This window comes from Cheilinus undulatus, linkage group 8 (assembly GCF_018320785.1).
Source record: "Cheilinus undulatus linkage group 8, ASM1832078v1, whole genome shotgun sequence".
NCBI classification, from domain to species: Eukaryota; Metazoa; Chordata; class Actinopteri; order Labriformes; family Labridae; genus Cheilinus; species Cheilinus undulatus.
This window is the reverse complement of record NC_054872.1, coordinates 31,796,132-31,815,764: the sequence shown is the minus strand read 5'-3', so window position 1 is coordinate 31,815,764 and position 19,633 is coordinate 31,796,132. Positions and strand designations below refer to the sequence as shown.

At 39.1% G+C, this 19,633-nt stretch overlaps 1 protein-coding gene across 1 annotated transcript in view; it reads right to left on the bottom strand.

Moving 5' to 3' along the window:
• Positions 1–1,215: 1,215 nt before the first annotated feature.
• The window catches only part of cacng8b (calcium channel, voltage-dependent, gamma subunit 8b), a 47,380-nt gene continuing 28,962 nt past the window's right edge, over positions 1,216–19,633 (bottom strand). Inside the window, exons 3-6 of the mRNA XM_041793442.1 lie at positions 19,401–19,625; positions 10,164–10,247; positions 4,041–4,181; positions 1,216–3,736 (exon numbers count right to left, since the gene is read on the bottom strand). Coding sequence (XP_041649376.1) covers positions 2,943–3,736; positions 4,041–4,181; positions 10,164–10,247; positions 19,401–19,623 — 1,242 coding nt within the window. The 5' untranslated portion in view covers positions 19,624–19,625 and the 3' untranslated portion in view covers positions 1,216–2,942. The remainder of the gene's footprint in view (positions 3,737–4,040; positions 4,182–10,163; positions 10,248–19,400; positions 19,626–19,633) is intronic.

Genomic DNA, 19,633 nt, shown 5'->3' with positions numbered 1-19,633 from the left:
AGCTGAGCCACATCCATTTCCTGAGAGGGGTGGAGTCAAACACCTCAGTAACATTTAAAGCCACAGACACAGGGACAGCTTGTTCTGAGCAGGGCTGAAACAGAGGGGTTTTTAGACACACAAAATCCAATCAGGAGTGTTTATTCAGCAACAAACATCACAGGCATGTTTTGGGGACCTAAGAGACTAATATAAACTTGTCTTCAAAGGGTAAAATATGTCTCCATTAAAGTAAGTGGCTATTTCTCACAACAGCAGAATTTTAGGATTAAAAATTTAAAAATTTACTGAGGGGGATACATTTTAATTTAACACATTACAAACTAAGGTAAACCCCAAAGGTAAGGGTAAGTGGGATGAAATTAGAATTAACAAACCACAAACTAAGGAAAAACAGAATGAGGGTTAGTACAAAACTTCCCGCCCCATGGTCGAAGTCAGCCTCATTTTAGAGTCCTGCAACAAACGAGCCTAAAAGGCCCCAACATAGAAGTCTGCAGTCAGATGCCTATCCTCAAAGAGACAATAAGATGTTCTAGAAACTCCACATCGAAAGGCCGTGTCCAACCTGGTTTTAAACCAGGAACCTTCTTGTTGTGAACTAACAGTGCAAACCACTGCACACTTGTGCAGGAAGGTTTTTGTCACCATTGTAAAAGGTCTAGACACTACTAGTGCTGTGCTCAGGGTTATTAACGCTGGTTTGTATTATGATAGGCCACAGCAGAGAATACTCTAGACCTGCCCTCCTTGTAAGGTGTCTTGCGATAACTTTAGTCATGATTTAGCACTGTACAAACACAGACTGATAAATTTGACCTGTGCAACACCTGTGGAATTAATGTGCCTATTTAGCTGCTAGAAACTCAACTTTGTTCACCAGCTTGACACTGACTGTATCTTGTTGGGTTGTGAGCAGACAGTGTGCAGTGAGGTTTTTGGAGCTTGTAAAGGTATTTACAGCTGTCTGCTGCAGCCACTGAGGACAGAGAAACTTGCTACACATTGAGGTAAAGTTTGATAATTCTCTCAACTCTACAAAGGACACCTTTCACATCGACACAATGATCTAACATTGCCATTAGAAATATTCTTATGATGAAAATATTGGTTGTTTCAGCTCTTAACAAGACTTCCAGCAACAGTCTTCTGTAAAAGTTCATACTTATTCTTCTTTTTCTGCATAAAACGCAACAAAAGACAGAAGTCTGTGAATAGGTCTGTTATTGTTTTTTTTATAAACTTCGTGCAATACAGTGTTTAAGTTTATCACACATTTAGATAAACCATAATCATTTGTCTAGATATATCTATTCTCAACTACATACTATTCATATTGCCCACATAAATGCTATCTGTGTGCAGTTTAATCACATTTTTCTTTTTCTCAAATGAAATCAAAGAAATAAAAAAAAAAAAACATAGAGAATAATCTGGAAGCGTCTGGTTGTTTTTCTTTTGTTTCATGTCGCTGTGTCCACACAGATCTGCAGTCACTCGGGACAGCTCAGAAGATTGGGTAAGAGGGGGGGTTTGGGGTGGGGGTAGTTTACACATGTTTACATTCTCCTCAACATAAACAGATCAGAGTTCAGACTCAGCGGTCACAGAGGAGGGGAAGCACAGTGAAAAGAATCTTTGGGGAGGTTACGATGTTGTCTCTTTTATTGGTCGAGTGACAAAGGAGAGAATCGCGGGACCAAATATGGGCAGGATGTGGGAGGACGGGGGGGGTGTTATGGTGGCACAGCAGATGAAACCACCCAGCAATAGTCCATGGGGGGCATCCAAACCTGCCCCGTATGAACAGTGGTCCCGAAAAAACATCTCTGTAGACTTTACAAATAGTATGTATGCGTAAATTACAATGTACATGTATGTTTTCAAAAGTTTCTCTTTGCAGTGTTTTTTTAAACCCTCAGAACCCACATATACATATTGTGTTTTTTGCCATTTAAAATGATGAGTTTCATGTCTCACTTTGGGACTTTTTATAGAAAAAGATGTAGTTCCTCTTCTTTTTTTGCTCAGGCAGTAACTTAAACCTGAATCTGTACAATTGTATTATTCTATGTCATCTTTTTTCTGCATCCTCCTGTCAGAGGTTTCTGTTAATGCCCAAGAACAAACATCTTCAACACGACTAGAGCTACAAGTACTACTGTTAACATTGATTAGAATGGAAAGAAGACTAACAGAGGCCCATAGAAAACTCAGACTCATAATAACAATGAAGTTTTTTTTCTCACTCACGCACATTATTGTTGCATTTCTTTCAGTATCAATATTGGAAGACAATTTACAGTAGTCAACTTCATGTTACAAATGGAAATCATACCATATGAGGTTAAAAAATAGTAATATTACAGGCCCTCATTCTCCAGCGTATTGTGCACACTCATGCTTTGACACCATGACACCCGCACAGCTCACTGACAGTCCCAGTGGCTCTGCATGGAAGAAATTCACAGTTAAAGTCGTCAAAATTTAGTGAAAAAAAAAATCATAAACATTTATACTTTATTCTGATTCCAAACTATGGTGTCTGCGAATATGTTTAGCCTGTAATAACACTAAGAATAATCACAACAACAATTTAACACTAATGATGATCTGGCTAAATTAGCAGTTATCTTACACAAAAGAAAGTATGTGAAACATTTTCAGAATAGCCCAAGGTTAATTGCGTTTGATCGTTAACAAAATAAATCATTTCTAGCACATTAAAATATCAAAATAGTTTTATTGGAAAGTTCATTGTTGTTGTTATTATCACTCTGTTATTACTCTTCTTTTTGCTCGCAGTGAGGTTGAGTCGATTAATTAACAGTGAACATGGAGGGAGAGATTTAGCGTTTCATTGCTACTTCTTGTTGAGCCTCACAGACACAGAGCTCCTCTCTAGATTTGATTCCTAATCACCTTTTCTCCTTTCTTTCACTCTACACAGGCGTTGTCTTCCTATTGAGGGTGTTAGAGTTACTCTCCCTGTCTCCTTTCAGCCTGTCCAGAGTCCCCATTCCTCGCTCTCTGTCCACTGTTGATGAAGTGAAAGGCGGCGGGCCCGAGCCCACCGAGTTTGGCATCTGCGCATTGGAGTTAGAAGAATTGGAAGGATTGTGGGACTTAAGCGAAGGAAGTGTACCACTCATCATCACCCCACCTCCTCCTCCGTCCTTTGGGAAGCAATTGTGGAGCTGGTAGAGTGTGGCCCTGTCCACCGTACCATACATGGGAGGCAAACCCCCAAGTTTGGGGTCTCGGGACAATGTGTAGAGGGAGATGTCGCCTCCTGCCAGGGCTGTGTGTGAGCGGGAATGGGGGTTGGGTAAAGTGGACACTGAGATGGGGCCCTGGGAGAGCAGTGCAGAAGGGGGCAGGCCAAAGTTCTTGCCCCCGCCGCCCACAGGTGAGGGGTCTCGGGAGCGGGAGGGATCTGTAGAGCGGGATGAGGAGCGGGAGCGGCGGCGGAAGCGGTAGCTGGGGAGACGGAGCATGGCGTGTGTGGTGCTCTTGAAGATGTCAGTGCGGGAGCGACAGCGCAGCTCCTTGTTCTTCTCGATGTAAATGTTGACAGCCAGAACCCCCACCATCTCGGCCATGATGAAGGACAGGCCTCCAAAATAAAAGGACCAACCGTAGGAGTACTGCCACTTCTTATCCTCATCCTTCTTTGGAGAGATGTCCCCCAGCGCCGCAGAGATGTACACAATCACACCAATTATGTTACTCAGACCTGGAAAAACACAGAAAAATTCTGTATTTACAAAGAGATAAATAAAGTCAGACACACCAACGTGCAGTACTAATACACAGATCTGCTTGACATGATGACTTGTGACATTCGCAGAAAAGGCAACTGCCAGGATGAGGTCTGAATACAAATCCTCCATTAAACTGAGAGAACAGTCTTAACACAAGCAGACACTCTCAAACAAAACATAAAAACTGTCAGGTAAGTAATATTCTCCAGACCACCTCACACAAATGAAGACACACATATTTACATACACATTTATTCATACAGTGTTTCACATTACCTGCAGCCACAAAGAGAATTCCTGCACCCAGGATGATGTTCCTTTTGCTCTTATAGAAACGACTAGCAGCAATGCAGACCCCTCCCATCAGAAGCAGGATGGCACTAAGGATAGGGAAGATGTTGGAAGCCCTGACTACCCCTACAGGGACAAAAAATAAAGGAAAACCATTAATTTAAAGAGATTATAGGCTTTATCTTAGGTGAAATAATATGGAAATTCTGTGACAACATCAATCAATCAAACTTTATTTATATAGCACATTTCAAACAAAATCAATTGCAGTTCAAAGTGCTTTACAGGAAAGTGCAAAAGTGATAGACAAAAAAGTAAAATGTTAAAAGGATTTAGAGAATAATGTACACCAAAATTAACATTTAAACAGATGGATGATTAAAATAAAAAAGGCAGAAGAGACAAAGCAATCAAGTAAAGAATTAATAAGATAATAATTAGTAAAATATAATACAACAATGATAAAAGATTAAAATTCTAAAAATAATTCAAAGCCTATGAAATCAGACATAAAAAGAGCAGATGATCATAACAAAAGATAAATAAAATCATAAAAACCCTAAATCAAAAATTAAAAGGTGAATAACATATCATCAGCCTACTTAAAATTTATCATAATTACTGTAATTATTAAACAAAACACAATTTCTCGTCAAAAAGAAAAAGGAAAAAAATATAGGCTGTTAATTCAGCACTCTGCAGTTACCTGGGGGAAAACCATTTTTTAAAATCCTATACGTAATGACGTTAAAGTGACGTAAGTGTCTGCCATGTGCTGTTTGTTGGTTGATCAGACTGATTGGGAATCATTTGTCCGCGTCAGTTTGAATGTGTGGGAAAATATAACGTAATTCGAAACATTCCGGTGTTAAAAAAAGAAGAAATATACCAGAAAAGTTTGTCGATAAATGTTTAAAATCGAGTGAAAAAGCTTCGGAGTTCTAGTCAACAAGCTAGGTGAGCTAATTAAGGACGGCGTTACCTTTGCTGGGGAGTTCACGACGTAAAATCGCTAGTTCTGCAGCAATGACGGCGATAACTGTTTACAAACCATGACGCCACTTTAGAGGATAACGAGGCCAGGACCAGGAAGTGGACGGAGATGTTGGGGACTGTAGGAATGACCTGCGTCAACCCTGTAAGTAAAAGCCTAAAGCTTATGGTGAGCTACGTTTGACATGCTGTGTGCTTCGGGCTGACGTTAGCTACAGGTGGACGTTTTTTTTTTTTTTTTAAACAACATCTTTATTTCCAATTTATCAAATACATTACAGTTTTGAAACAGGGCTCGTGGTTTGTTACAAACAGATAACGAAATGCAATGCAATTAGAACAGACAAATATAGACAGAACAGTTAAAATTTGAAGAAAGTAAAATAAATTATAAATCCAGTTCATCACTAGCTTTGGTTTTAAGAGCTTTGGCATTTGTGCAACAATCTAGTGTTTTTAGGTAGGACTTTACATAGGAGATGAAAACATTAAAATTGGGTTTCTGTTTTGAAAATGTGCTGGTATGAATATGGAACTTTGCCAGTATAATAAACAGGTTAATGACATATTTCTTCTGTGAAGATGTTACTTCATTTAGTAAACCAAACAGTACAAATTCATCTTTAAACTTAAGTTGCAAATCTAATTTCTGATTCAAGAAGAGATTCAGATCATTCCAGAAGGTCTGACTATAAATGCAGCCCCAGAAAAGGTGGAGAATAGTTTCATCTGTGTTGTGATAAAACGAACAGAAAGGGGTAATGTCTAGCCTGTGCTTTACAAAAAATTACATTAACTGGATAGCATCTGTGTAAACATTTCCTGGGCAGTAACCAAGTCTTTTCCCAGTCAATATCAAAATACAAGTTGTTCCAGACAAAGTATTTCTCAGAATAATTTCCCTTATACATTTGTTGTTGGTTTTTGAACTTAAGAAAGGATTGAGTTTAATTGCGATGTCAACCTGTGTTCTATCCTGTAAAAATAAAGTGGTATCATCTGCAAGTTGGCTTAATGAGATTTTCCTTCCTTCAATAGAAATGCCTTTTAGGTTACTTTTTTGAATGAAGTTTACTAAAATTTGCAGAGGGAGTAAAAATAAGTATGGGGAGACAGGGCAACCCTGAAGGATGCCCCTTTCCATTTCAAATCTTTTAGTTGTTCCATGGGGTGATTTGATTGAGCTGTTTCCAAAAGCATATAATGTATGCATAGATTTTTGAAACTGTTCTTCAAAACCAAAGCCTTAAGAGCCTTAAATATAAATCGATGTTCAACAGAGTCAAAAGCCTTATGGAAGTCCAAAGAGAGTATGAAACTGTCATCTACAGTTAAGTCTGAGTAGTCTAAAATATCTAGGACAAGTCTTATATTGTCGATTATGTATCTGCCAGTCATAAAGCCATTCTGAGATTCATCAATGATGCTATCTAAAACTAGCTTCAATTTAACTGCTAAACATAAAGCAATAATTTTATAATTGTTGTTTAGCAATGAAATAGGGCAGCAGTTATCTAGAGTAAGAGCATCTTTTTGAGGTTTTAGGATGAGAGTAATTAATCCCTGGGATAGTGAGGGATGAAGTGACTCCTTTTGTATACTCTCCAGAAAAACTTTCAGCAAAAATGGAGTGAGCTCTGTTGAAAATTTCTTGTAGCATTCAGCAGTCAGTGCATCCACTCCAGGGGATTTGTTTAATTTCAGTTTCTTAATAGCATCAGTAATGTCAGAGAAAGTGATTTGAGAATCACAGATCGCTTCGTTTGCGTCTCCATTTTCTTTCACTTCACCTATAGAGTGGAAAAACTCTTCAAGTTCAGCTGTCAAAACATTAGATTTATAAAACATTTTATAGTAATCCTCACATATTTTAGCAACATCTTTGGATCATCAGCTACTGTGCCATTAAGAGAAAGCCTTGTTATGCCATTTTTATTTTGCTTTTGTTTCTCTAATCTAAAAAATAACTGGAGTTCTGCTCTCCCTCCTCAATCCATTTAGCCCTTGACCGTAGAAATGCACCTTTGGCTTTGTTCATGTGTAACTGATCTAATTTTGCTTGTAGCGTTTGTAAATGTGCTCTTTGGTTCTCTGAAAAATTATCAGGGGGTATGGAGGAGAGGTGAAATAATTCCATCACCAAAGTCTTTTCCTCTCTTCTCCTTTCTAACCTTAGCACCTGTTTCCATAAAAAGTTTTCTTAACTCATATTTTAAAAGTGCCCAACATTTTCCATAAGCATTTTCAATTTCAGCTCTCTTTGAATATTCTGATATTTTGTTTTTAGTTATAAGATTCAGAGATTCATTAATTAAGAGGGAATTATTTAACTTCCAGTAAGCAGGACATCTGTTTTTTATCCTGTTAGATGAAATATTTATATTTAACAGAATGGCTTTGTGATCTGTTAATGGTGAGAGGTTAATTTCAACACTACTGTTTAAGTCAGAAAGGGATTCAGATTTGAGCCAGAAATCTATTCTTGACTGTGAAGTCCCATTCTTACTTGACCAGGTAAATTCCTTAGGGTCAGGATGTTTATGTCTCCATATGCCTTTTAAGCCTCTTTCATTCATGAAATCAATGATGAGAGTTTTGTCTTTGTCTGTTTGGCCATCTATCAACTTCATCATTTACAGTAATATTAAAATCCCCTCCCTAGATAATCTTTAAATCAGAAAACCTGGCTATAAGCACTTCAATGTGTAGATTTAAGGCTTCAAATAGCTCCTTATTATCTTTAGCATTGTTGAATCCGTAAACATTACCTGTTAGAAAAATCTGATTTTCATAAGAAACAACCATCAGATAATTATGTCCATGTGAGTCTGCTTGAGTTTGTATTATCTTCCCACTGAATTTATGTTTTAGAGTCAGTGTTCCTGCTGAGTGTTGGTTACCATGCGACATCTAGCCTATATGTCTTCTCCCCACTGTGATTTCCAAAAGTTGTAGTCTTCATCCGTTGCGTGAGTTTCCTGGATTAGACAGAAGTCTGCATCAAAGTTTTTTTGCATAAAAAAGAGCTTTTCTTTTTTTAATGCCTCTTAAACCTCGAGCATTAACAGAAAATAACTTAATAGTAGAAATAGTTCAAACAGAACAACTGTAAATATAGCCTGAAAGCTGGTCAAGTGCAGAATGCAGAACTTCATTCTAAAACTGAGTGCAAACATCAGAACAGTCAGTGGTTATCTTTTTCTTCATAAATGTAATTAGTGTATCTCCTTGTTGTCAAAGTAGGCGATTTTCTTCTCCTGGATCAGTGGCCATGGCCGGTTTCTTTTCTCACGGTCCTCCAGAGTCAGATCCTCCCTAGAGCGCAGTTTTCTTTGCTTCAGGTAATCTGAGTGCTTGGATAGTTTCCAGATTAGATCTCGAAAGTGTCTCATTGAGAACTGTAGAATGACTTCACGAGAATAAGCTTTGGCAGGTAGTTTCTTAACAAGTCGGTGGACTGAGTCTATCACTTCCCCAAACTTGTTCTCGTAGTCGGGCGCTATGATTTTGCATATGTCGATTACCTTTTTTTCTCACATCCTCCCCTCCTCCTCAGGGAGACTGCGGAGACGCAGGTTCCATCGGCTTTTGTAGCTCGCCAATTCCAGCACTTTGCTTTCCAGGGCTTGGATCTTTTCTTCAGCTTTGCTAACTCTTTCAACCGTGACTTTTATTGTCCCTTTTATGTCTTGAATATCGGCAGAGAAAAAATCAATCTAAGATTTGAGCTCCCCAATGGACTTTCCGATTGATGAGCCCTGCTCCTTGATAGCTAGCTTAAGCGCAGCTACAACGATGTCCGCCGTTTCTTGTTCCATTTTACCTTTTTTAGTTGATGGTGATTTTGTAGGGGTTATAGGGGGAGTGGCTATACTTTTGCGTTTAGCTGCTGAGCTTTGTGGCATTACCATCTTTGTTTCGCTGATGTTTTGTCTTGAAAAGTCTGGAGGAAAGCGTCTACTCCTCTGCCACCATCTTGGCCCCTCTACAGGTGGACGGTTACAGTTAGCTAGCAAGAGTCTGTTGACGTAGTGATGTAAGGTGATGTGGCTGCCCCTTAAAGTAGTGGTTCCCAATGGTGTGCATTTGGGCAAGTCTAGGTTGCTATTGGAAATTGTATGACTAAATGCTAATACTGCAACTATTCAGCAACTAAAGATCCTGTAACATGTGTTAAAGAGGCTTTTTGTAGTGACTTTGGCTTGGATCGTGATTGTTTGTGGTTGTGTTAGATTGCATTTGTCCACTGATACTGTGTAAAATTAACTGTGCAGATGGCAGATGTTTAGTAAGGCTCATTTTAGTTTCAAATCAGGGGCAGGTGAGTTTGTGTTTTCCTATGTAATAAGAATTTGTCCTTTAAAAAGTGCAAAAGCTGCCAACAATTCATGAAGTTATGAATGTTTCCTCTTAGAAAACTAGTACTATGTCTCAAATACAGTCTAACAGCAATAAACACATTATTGGCAACTTATACAACTAAACGTAAGTCTGACCAGTGCAATATGGATGCAAATTGATAACACAAAGAAATTAAAAGGGTTAAAGCTACTAACTTTAAAATTAAACACAACTGAAGGTGAGGAGATCATCATTTTCAAGACACAGCATGCAATCACCTTCTTCACATGCAGCCTTCAGTGTTTTCAGCAGGACACCAACCATGCACAAACACACACACATGCATTCAGGCACACATGCAAACAAATGCACACATTAACACTCCTCTCATCTAGAACAAGTAGGCCACTGGAGAGAAAATGCCACCTAAATGCCAACAAAATGCCTCTGCACCATAATAAACAGAAAGCAGGCTTTTCTTTATGTATGCACGGGCACACATGAAGCCTATCATAGAGCAGAAAGATATCACTGCAGGGCACTGAGCACAAACTAGGGCACCCCAGCTCCCCGTATTTTCTGCAACACATTATCACATGTTTGTTTCTTGCTGAGTCTTCTGAGGCAGTAGCAATGAAAACACCAAATTTAAAAACTAATGGGAGGTGAATTAACGCTTTTGTTTTGACAATTCCAAGCCTCCTCTCTCTTTTTAAGAGAATTTTTTTTTTTCTCATTCATCATCCATGCCAAGTAGTGCTGTTATTGACTTACGTAGGACGTACTCTGCCCCGTCATGGTCAAAGTCTGCATCCTCTGGGAAGTGGTTGATCTGAGAGCACACACCTCTCTTTACTCCTGAGATATGAAAAGAGAAACAGGGGTGACCAGACACAACACAAGTCAAGAACTGTAAAATGTTACAAAACAGAGCATCAAACATCCTCCTGAGGGGAAAATCTGACTGACACTTCAGCACAGCTATTTCTTTCTTTAAAAATCTCTGCTTTGAGTCCTAGCATCATAGCAAATTCAGTGTACTCACAAGAAGAAGACACATATCAATAGTCCCTCCACATTCATGTTAGTAACAACAAATAGTAAACACACGCACATGTAAATACAAACATAATATAGACACACAGGCAGACAAATAAGTACCCGCCGGGGTCCTGCATGGAGACAGACAGACGAACGGAGGGATGCACGCACGATGATGACAGCACACCACTGTTGCTGATGGATGGACTGTGAGAGATGGATGGAAGTGATGGAATGAAGAGACACAGACGGAGGGAGAGACGGACAGATGTGGGGTGAGCTGGTCTCTTTCTCACAGCTCTTATAACTTCACAGGTTTGTCTGTAAAGAAACAGATGGAGGTGCAGAGGAGGGGGGTGTCAGTTGAGCCACAGGGATCAGTTTAATCATCATCAGAGAGAGGCGCAACAAACCTCAGACTTTTTCAGGCTGCGTTCAAGCATTCAAGGCGCCTAAACGTCAGTTTATGTTGCATTTTTGGAAGACTTTCTTTAGTTTTTAAAGCACATGATCATTCTCACCATGATGACGTAGTACTATCTGATATATAGCCTAGTGCATGGTCTTAAGAGAATAGCACATCTTCATTTATGCCTAGTTCTTCACGAGCTAAACAGCGCACATTCCACATTTTAGTGTCTGTGGTGTTTCATTTCCTTGATCATTCATAGCTGTATTTGGGTGTAACATGAATTAAACCAATAGTTTCTTTCATAATAAAATGTAGGTTTGTCTGCAATTGATGCACTGCTAACTATATAGCAGATTTAGACAATGTATGCAAAGACCTGGAATGGTTAATTTCAGGCTTTATCAGAAAAAAACACTCATGTTTACCTTGAGGAATAGATGTGTGCTCTACAGGCACGTCTCTTTTTAATAACTGTATTGGAATTACCAGGAGAAGAATCGATCCATTCCTAATGGTCAATGCCACAAAGGCTTTACCGCTTCTGATGGACTTTCTGTCTACTTAGGATAGACTTTGACTTATAAAGCACTTTTCTAGTGTTCTATATTACACAGAACACTTTCACACCTTACCCAACATTCATCCATTCACACACTGATAGCAGAGGCTGGCCACACACCAGACAATCCTCAGATCTTAAACAATTTAAAAAAATGTGCAAGACCACAGACATAAGGACCATTTCAAAACATTTTTCATCTTATAATCCTCTGAGCGCACACACTAGACCAGTTGTTCTCAAGTGGTGGATTGGGACACATAAGCGGGTCGTGGAGATGTTTCCAAGGGGGAATAAAAGTGTGGGGAGAGAAAGTTTATGATGCACAGAAACCTTAGGTGGACAATGATACTTTAATGACATCACCGTTAAAGGCAGTGAGCACAGTGTTGCGCCAGCTGTAAGAAACGGTCCTCTGTCTTTATCATCTAGTGGACTAGTTCATAAAGTTCCCATAAGAGGACATATTTGATGGCATGTTTCATGCCAGGACTATTCAATTATTTTGGAATGGGGGGCACTTCCTGAAAAAGGATCCTTATAAAGGGCCTAAGAAGTATTCATGACAAACAGTATGTGTAACAATTTCATAGCTTCAATCAATTAATCTGCTTTGATTTTCTCCCTGCAACGAGCCTCTCAGTGGATTCAAGCATACATATCCCAAAAAAGGGTGCCATGTCTTTGCTCTCAACTTGGGATTAGCCTCAAAGTTTTTGGGCAAAAATCAGAGACAAGTGGTGCCAGTGTTAGAATGAGTTCTCTTAAAGTGCCTTCTCAAGTTGTATTCCTCGTACTCCAATATACAATCATTGCAGAGTAAGCACACAGGTCTGCACAAACAGATAAAAACACAAACTCTTTTCTGAGTAGAAGAGACATTTTGTCTGGCTTAATGGGTTATGAGTTTGAAAGAACACATCCACAAGTACTGAAATTCAGTGCTGAGACACCAAAGTGGAGAGTAGTGCATATGTTAGGCAGGAATGAGAAGGGATGTTTAAACAAGGAGAACTGCAACAGTGTGAGGTGGAACAAACAAATGGGAAATGAATGTGACCAATGATAATACGCGCGTTGTTTTTAGTGATGCAGGATAAGTAATTTTTTTAACCGATACAGATAACCGATCATTTCCTACTCCTGATGGCTGACACTCGATAAGAACAGATAATTTTTTTTCAATTGTTAATTTAAAAAAGAAGTTTATTTTATTTATTCATGCACATCTGGGGCTAAGAAAGGATATGTAGTGAGTAAAGAGATTTGTAACTAATTCAAATAACATATTTTATGTTAACATAAAAAACAAAGAACAACTCTGACTTAACAACTGATAGTTTTTTTTAACTTTAAAGGGATACTTCAACATTTTGGCAAATTCGTCCATTGTCCAACATTCAACCACTAAGACTAATTTTTCTGTTCAGGAATGCAAGTAAATAACTATAATTTGACATATTAATCAAGAAATATTAATGTGCTTTACTATTTTTTCAGGTTTTTTGTAAATCAGTAAATTTGAAAAATCATGGATAACAATAATAATGATATTTTAGCATTAAAAATATCATTTGGGTTAAAGAGCTTCTAGATATTGGTGTATTAACCATTGCAGAAACATAAAAAATGATTTTGGTAATTACCAATGCTGTTAACTTAAGGCAGCTGTGGCATAAACCTTACTTTGGGTAGTGGTCTGATACATTTGTTAGGCACTGTACATCATGGACTCAATCAAATTTAGTTAAAAATAATTTATCAAATTTACTTATTCTTATTTTTATTAATTTAACAACAAGAGTTTCAACTTGGACTTGCAGTAAGTGACTCATGGGTCACATACCACAGCGCCACCCACTGTTTCAGAATGTGTGGTCTTGTGAGAAAGAAAACAAATGCCTTTATTATCGGCAGATTTTATTGGTTAATATTTTATCAGAATAATAAAAATATACCAAATATATCCAGTATCAGCCGATAATTATAGTGCATCCCTAATTATTCTAATTTAATAAACAAGCGTGGGCCATCTTTAAGAATAAGCAGTCTACTTAAAGGGCCACTAAAGGTTTCCTTGGGGGCCTGTCGTGGCCTCAGGGCCTTCAATTCAATAGCCTGGTTTTATCATCTCACTTTGTGTGCAGTGTAAGAGTTATAAAGAAAGTTTAGGAATTCTCCACTATTGATTTGGCTTTAACATTTAGGCTCTCTGGCTGCTGGCTGCAATGGAAACCGAGGAAAGAAGGTGGCAAGCTCGCAGAGTTACCAACAAGAAATGGCGAGAAATATTGGAAATAAATAGATTTAAGAAATACAGTAGATAAGCGACTAAACCAGATAAACTGAGTTTAGTCTTAAAGTGAGGAAGAATGAGAAAAGTACTGTAAGTCATGTGTAAGACTGAGCTTCTGCTACTTTTAGTTGTGGTAGAACAAATGTGAAATTAAAAACACGAACTTAGAATTTTGACTTCATAAACTTTATAAGTATATCAACTATTTTTTCACTTAAATCTGCACTGATGAACAGCTGATGGAGCTGTCAGTGATTAACTAAAAGGTGCCATTTAAATGAAAGCAAATCCTACAAATCATTTTTAGGTTATTCTAAGCAGCGCCACCTTCAGTAAACCTGCAGAGGACCTAGAGAGGAGGACAGGATGCATCCTGCATAATATGCCACCCACCCACGGGCATAAATCTTTCAGAGCTAGCATGTCCTGCATTTCCACCCCAGCTACACCTCACTGCATCACTGCACAGCTACTGAGCATCTTTCTTAGCCCAATACTCCAAAGACATCAAGGATACTTGACTTCTAAGCCATGCCAAGGCACTGACATCAGCTTTACTGCAGCACAGAGGGAGAGAAAAGCCTGAAAGAGAGGAAGCTACGAGGAGGGGAAGAAGGAGGGAAGCCAGAGAAAGATTAAATGTTTGGGGGAAGTGAGACGGAGGGGCAGCAAGTGGGAGACTGAAAGAGTGAGGCAATGGAGGGAGTGGGTGGGGGTGCACTGCAGCAGTGCTGCAAGGGCTGGAGCTTATCTCTAATTGGCTGCTTTACTATCAGGAAGCTTGGAGATGAGGACAAATTAGCTTTGTACAATGACCAAGCACAGGATGGGCCTGAATGCTTTATGAGGAGAGCCAAGAGGTTTTCTTGGAGACTGAAGTCTGTATGTGAGCAATGGCACAGATCGCTATCTCGCACCACCCCTTTGGCTGGAGCTGCTTCACTGTTAACTCCATTCCAGCCTTTACTGCAAGTGTCAGCCAGGCAGTGTAATGTATAATGAATTAGCAGCTTGTGTTGCAGTGACAAACCGAGGGTCGAAAGATGGCCACTGCCAGTTTCTGTGGTTTCCTGCCAATTGGAGTGAGGGGATGAAATGAGTCAGGGTGAGCGTGAGCCTTTTGTTACAGCCTCCGAATTAAATTACCACAGCCTGAATCAAACCCTGATTAATGGATTATATTGACTGTTATGCTTAAGTATTAAGCTACTGTACTGTAATTATGCAAAAGTGTTGTTGTCACGATAACACGGTCAAGGAAACACAAATGTGAGCCATGGTTTCTGGAGCTACACATGCACACAGTTATTACAGCAGTGCTGACTATCGAAACAAAGGTTCTTACTTTTCAATTAAAGGCCAGCAAGGTTTGTGTTGGACATGTTATCATATTGAAAACACGTGAAAGGTATTTCATCTTAAAGGTTAAACATGCAAAAATATAAATCATTTATCTAGGAGATATCCCGACTAAATATTGCTGAATTATGACTTTTTTAAAAATATAAAATAAAGAAGTCAAATTCTGTCTTGGTTTGTTGTTCTCAGCTCTGTGTTCACAGCTGATTGAATAGTACTTCATTCAGCTTTTAATGTTTCACTTATAGCCTCAAACAATGTTTTATACAGTTTTTCACATGACCCCCTTCATCTCCAGCTGTTAGCCCATCACATTAAGGAGCAAGCCCTATCCACTTAGGAACATTAAAAGACTTTTGTTGCATATATTCTAAGAGCTAAGAAATTCCTTAGAGATTTTTTTGACCAATTTGTAGGAAACATCTCGATTATGTCACAGCACTTGTGTACAAACAGTAGGCCTGGGAGATATGGCCAAAAATGATATCATGGTATTTTTCTTGTCTTTGATTGTAATGTTATTATATTTTGGTATTACAGAATTAGAAAGAGATAACACTTTTAAATCCAAATTCCAGGTGTTATAAACCCCCTTCTCCCCTTCAAACAAGCCTTGATTGCATACTCAATTTATGTCCAAGCATAGGTGCACAGCAAAAAATGTTTTTTTTTTAAATGTCTCTCTGTTTACTTCTTTCTAACTGCGCTCCATGTTTTTCGTTTCATCTGTCCTGCTGAGATGTGTTAAGCTACTAATAACTTGAGCACATTCCCTGATGAAGGCATTGACAATAAAGGCTTTTCAGAAAAGTAGCAGCCACAGACTTTTATGTTAAAGAGCTTGACGGAAGTAGTGTGTTTAGCATTGATTTAGCTTAGTTTTGGCTGCCGTAACGGCGAGTTTATGCAGCTAGTTCAAAACAGCTTCTCTGACCTTGTTTAATGTCTCAGCCTGGATCTTTGACTCATTGTGGACTTAGAAAATAAAGTCCTTAGTTAAAACACACATTTAAACAGTTGTTTACGCTGTTGTAAGATGAAGAGCTGCAAGACACATCAAGACCGTCCAAAGCAGCACGCAGCTTGTGTTAGAGCCCAAGGCAGGCTGACAGAGATGGCGCACTATGTTGCGGTACAGCCATCAAACTTGGAGAGGAAAGAACACACGTTTTGCCTGCTAACTGTGCTTAGTTACAACAGCAAGAGTGGGTGACGTTTGGTACGTTACCTGGCTACACGTATAGAGCCAAATGTGCTGATGACTGGACTCAGCCTGAGCCGTCCATCACAAATCACTCGCTCTGCTAGCTGTGGGAGTGGATATGTCTTGCGAGTGCATCACAGCACAACGTAGGCATTTAAACCGTTGATGACGGTGTTGCAAAAATCCATTCCGTGGCAGAAATTTTACCGGCGACAGTATTGATACGGTTTACTGCCCACCACTAACACACAGTGGTGGCAGAGGGTCAGTGGAAACAGTTGTAGAGAAAAACTGAGATTCACACATCCATTGTACAAGGAGGAAAGTGGTATTACGCTGTTGGATGTCAGAATGGAAACACAAAAACACATTGCTTCAAATACTGTTGTCAAAGATGCTATGTTACGTGAAGACTACAGTTGAATGCATCTGTAGATGTCACAGTAAGAAGTAGTGATGCTCCAATGCATCGGTCTAATATCAGCATCGGCCAGTGGACGCCGTGTTAATGGTCATCAACCCTTTAGCAGATAATGTGACATCCAGTGATGCCAGTAGCTGATGTATGTCAAATATGCAAAATAGACAAATCTAAAGTGTGTGCATTTTGAGAGATTATGCCAGAATATAAAAACAGGATGACAGACGTCTGGAAAGTTTTGGCTGTGTGGTGCCCATCCTCCAGCTGTCCACAACGGTGCTGCAGCCAGCACAGCATCTTGGGTGTTGCTGCAGTTAGCTGGAAAACAATGGGACATTTTAACATTCTCCCATTGCCCATGTGCACCTGCTTGCTTTACGGGTGCAATTAAGAATGAAGCCAAAGAGACTGCAGCAGGATGTCTTGACCCGGTGGAATAGTAGATTTAACATGATGCAAAGCCTCTTGTATGCCTGGGCGATATGGCCTAAAAATCTAATCCCTGATTTATGATTTTAAATGATTTTTCTTGTCCTCGTTTAAAAAACACACACAAATGACCAAAAAAGTAAAATCATGTTTTTCTTTTATTTCATGAATTAAATGTAACAAATACCAACTGAGTTTTCCTCTTGGGTAAGAGCAAGCTGTAATTTTGTCTCAAAAATGCACCTTTTTTACTGCAAGGACAGTTTACATCAACACTGAAAGGCTGCAGTTATTTGCAGAAACCTGTGATGGCAAACAGAATTCATGTATGAGCATAACCTGATTTTTTTTCCTGTTTTTAAATTTCTGTATGTTCAATATTGTGTTACTGCTCCTATAGTTTTAGGTTTCACTTCTATAATGCTCAGGTGAGTCAAGCTGCAATAGACAACAGCTTATTTCAAATTGTGGGCTTTTACAATAAAAGCCCTTAATAAATATCAACAGCTACAAACATTTATTGTGAAGGAATTGTCAGAAGTAGCATTTTTATCATTGTTCAGCTAAGTTTCTGCAGTGGTACTGGTGACTTTCTTCAAAGTGTAGCGTTCCCATCATGCATCTGGTGGAAATTCACGTCAACAATTTTTTGAGCAGAGAACAAGATGTAGAAAGAGATGAAGATCACATTCAAATTAATATCTCTCATAATCCAACATTTTTAAATCATTTCCATCGAGTAGAAAGGAAAAGAAAGTTAAACACTGAAGCAACTTTGCATGCTACTGTAACAACCGAGGAACTACCCCGGAAACACTTCAGAATAAAAGTACCATATAAAAACGTGAGTCGTCTCACCACAGAAACAAACTGATTGGGCTTTTACTTTTAAAAAAATCCCAGTGGCAGTTTACCATACTTGTCATGTCAGCCTGGAATGAATTGACAGACAAGACACACAAACACACAGGTGCAGAAATCTGACTGCAGCTCTGAGCAGAAAAGTTTTTCAATTTCTTGAGTTACGAGCAGACATTCAGCAGCTCTGGAATGATCTACGCTCACGTTTATATTTTAAGAATGAAGTGAACTAATTTGCTTACGCACAACACTGGACACCCTCCCATTGGTCGTGGACCACAGTCGTGTCACTGAGAAACATAATTTGCATACGACCAGACTTAAGACTTAGAATAATATCAGACGTGTTTGATATTATCGTAACACCAAGACTGAAGAAATACTGCCTTAAAACTGCTAAAATCGAGTCTTATGACCACCTTACACCTAACAACTGAGACGACGGGAGAGAGCTTCAACTTTAGCAAGGCTCCCATGATTTTACTCCGACTTTGGAATTTTGTCTGCATCTTTGAAACTGGCGGAAAAATCTTTAGGTGTAACGTCATTATATTGGTCCCTGGCCTAGAAAAGGATGTTTAACGATCACAAAAATCATGCAAGTGACAACAGTTAATCAAAAACATCTGTATCAGCATCTGTATCAGCAAAATTGTTATTTTGAACATCAGCATCTGCCATGATTTTCACAATCGTATCAATAATTACTAGGATATTGATGATTAAAGTTTTCTAAGGAATGTCTTTATGTTTGGGTTTCTTTTTTAAAGACATATCTGAGTATTTTTGGAAATTAATAAAACAGACGCTCCTAAGGTTATGGTTAAGAAAAATCCCAGCAACATTCTCCTGAAAGTATCACAGTCACTCTAAAACTGTAAAAAACAGGCAGTATATCAGTCCTCAATACACAACCAACGTCTTGAATTCCTCTTTTGTTTCATGCCTTGTTACAAAGATGACCGTCTACGATCGCTGTATTTATCTGGATTGTTAACACAGAGTATGGCTCAGGAATCCTCAGCCTATTGCTAAGGGTTAGCTTGTCACTGTAGCTGTTGCTGTTTTTACAAATCAGCTTTATTGCGGGTTGAGCAAATGAGTCAGAGATATATTTTTTGTTAAAAAAATACCCAAAGCTTTAGAGATGTGCCTTCAGATATATTTCTTCATGATATGCTAATTGGCAACTTGCTTTGGCTTCATATCTTTGTGACAATCTTTGTCATCCTATAAGCTGGACAGGACATTGATGCACTTCCCAAAATGATCCATCTTCACATCTCCTTCATCTTGCTTATTTTGAACTCCCTTCTATTCCAGAAACAGTGAATCTAGTCAAACACCCTTTTCACTGAATATAACAGCACCTCCATCAGTCCATCTACCACTCAAAGACCCACAGCTCCTCCAACGACCTCCACCTTACCTTCCAAGCAGCATATCCTCCACAGTCCAGAGTGTGTGAGCGCCCCAGGATCCTTCTTGTCTTTGTTATGGGGATCATCCTGGGTGACGTTGGCTGTGCTGTTGCAGATGAGGGCACGGGAGTACAGCCAATAGTCCGTCCCTATTGCCACCGTCATCAGGCCGAAGGCAGCGAATGCCCCCACGGTGGTGAGGAGGATCTGGATCCCCTTCTCACACACCATGCCTTTAGAG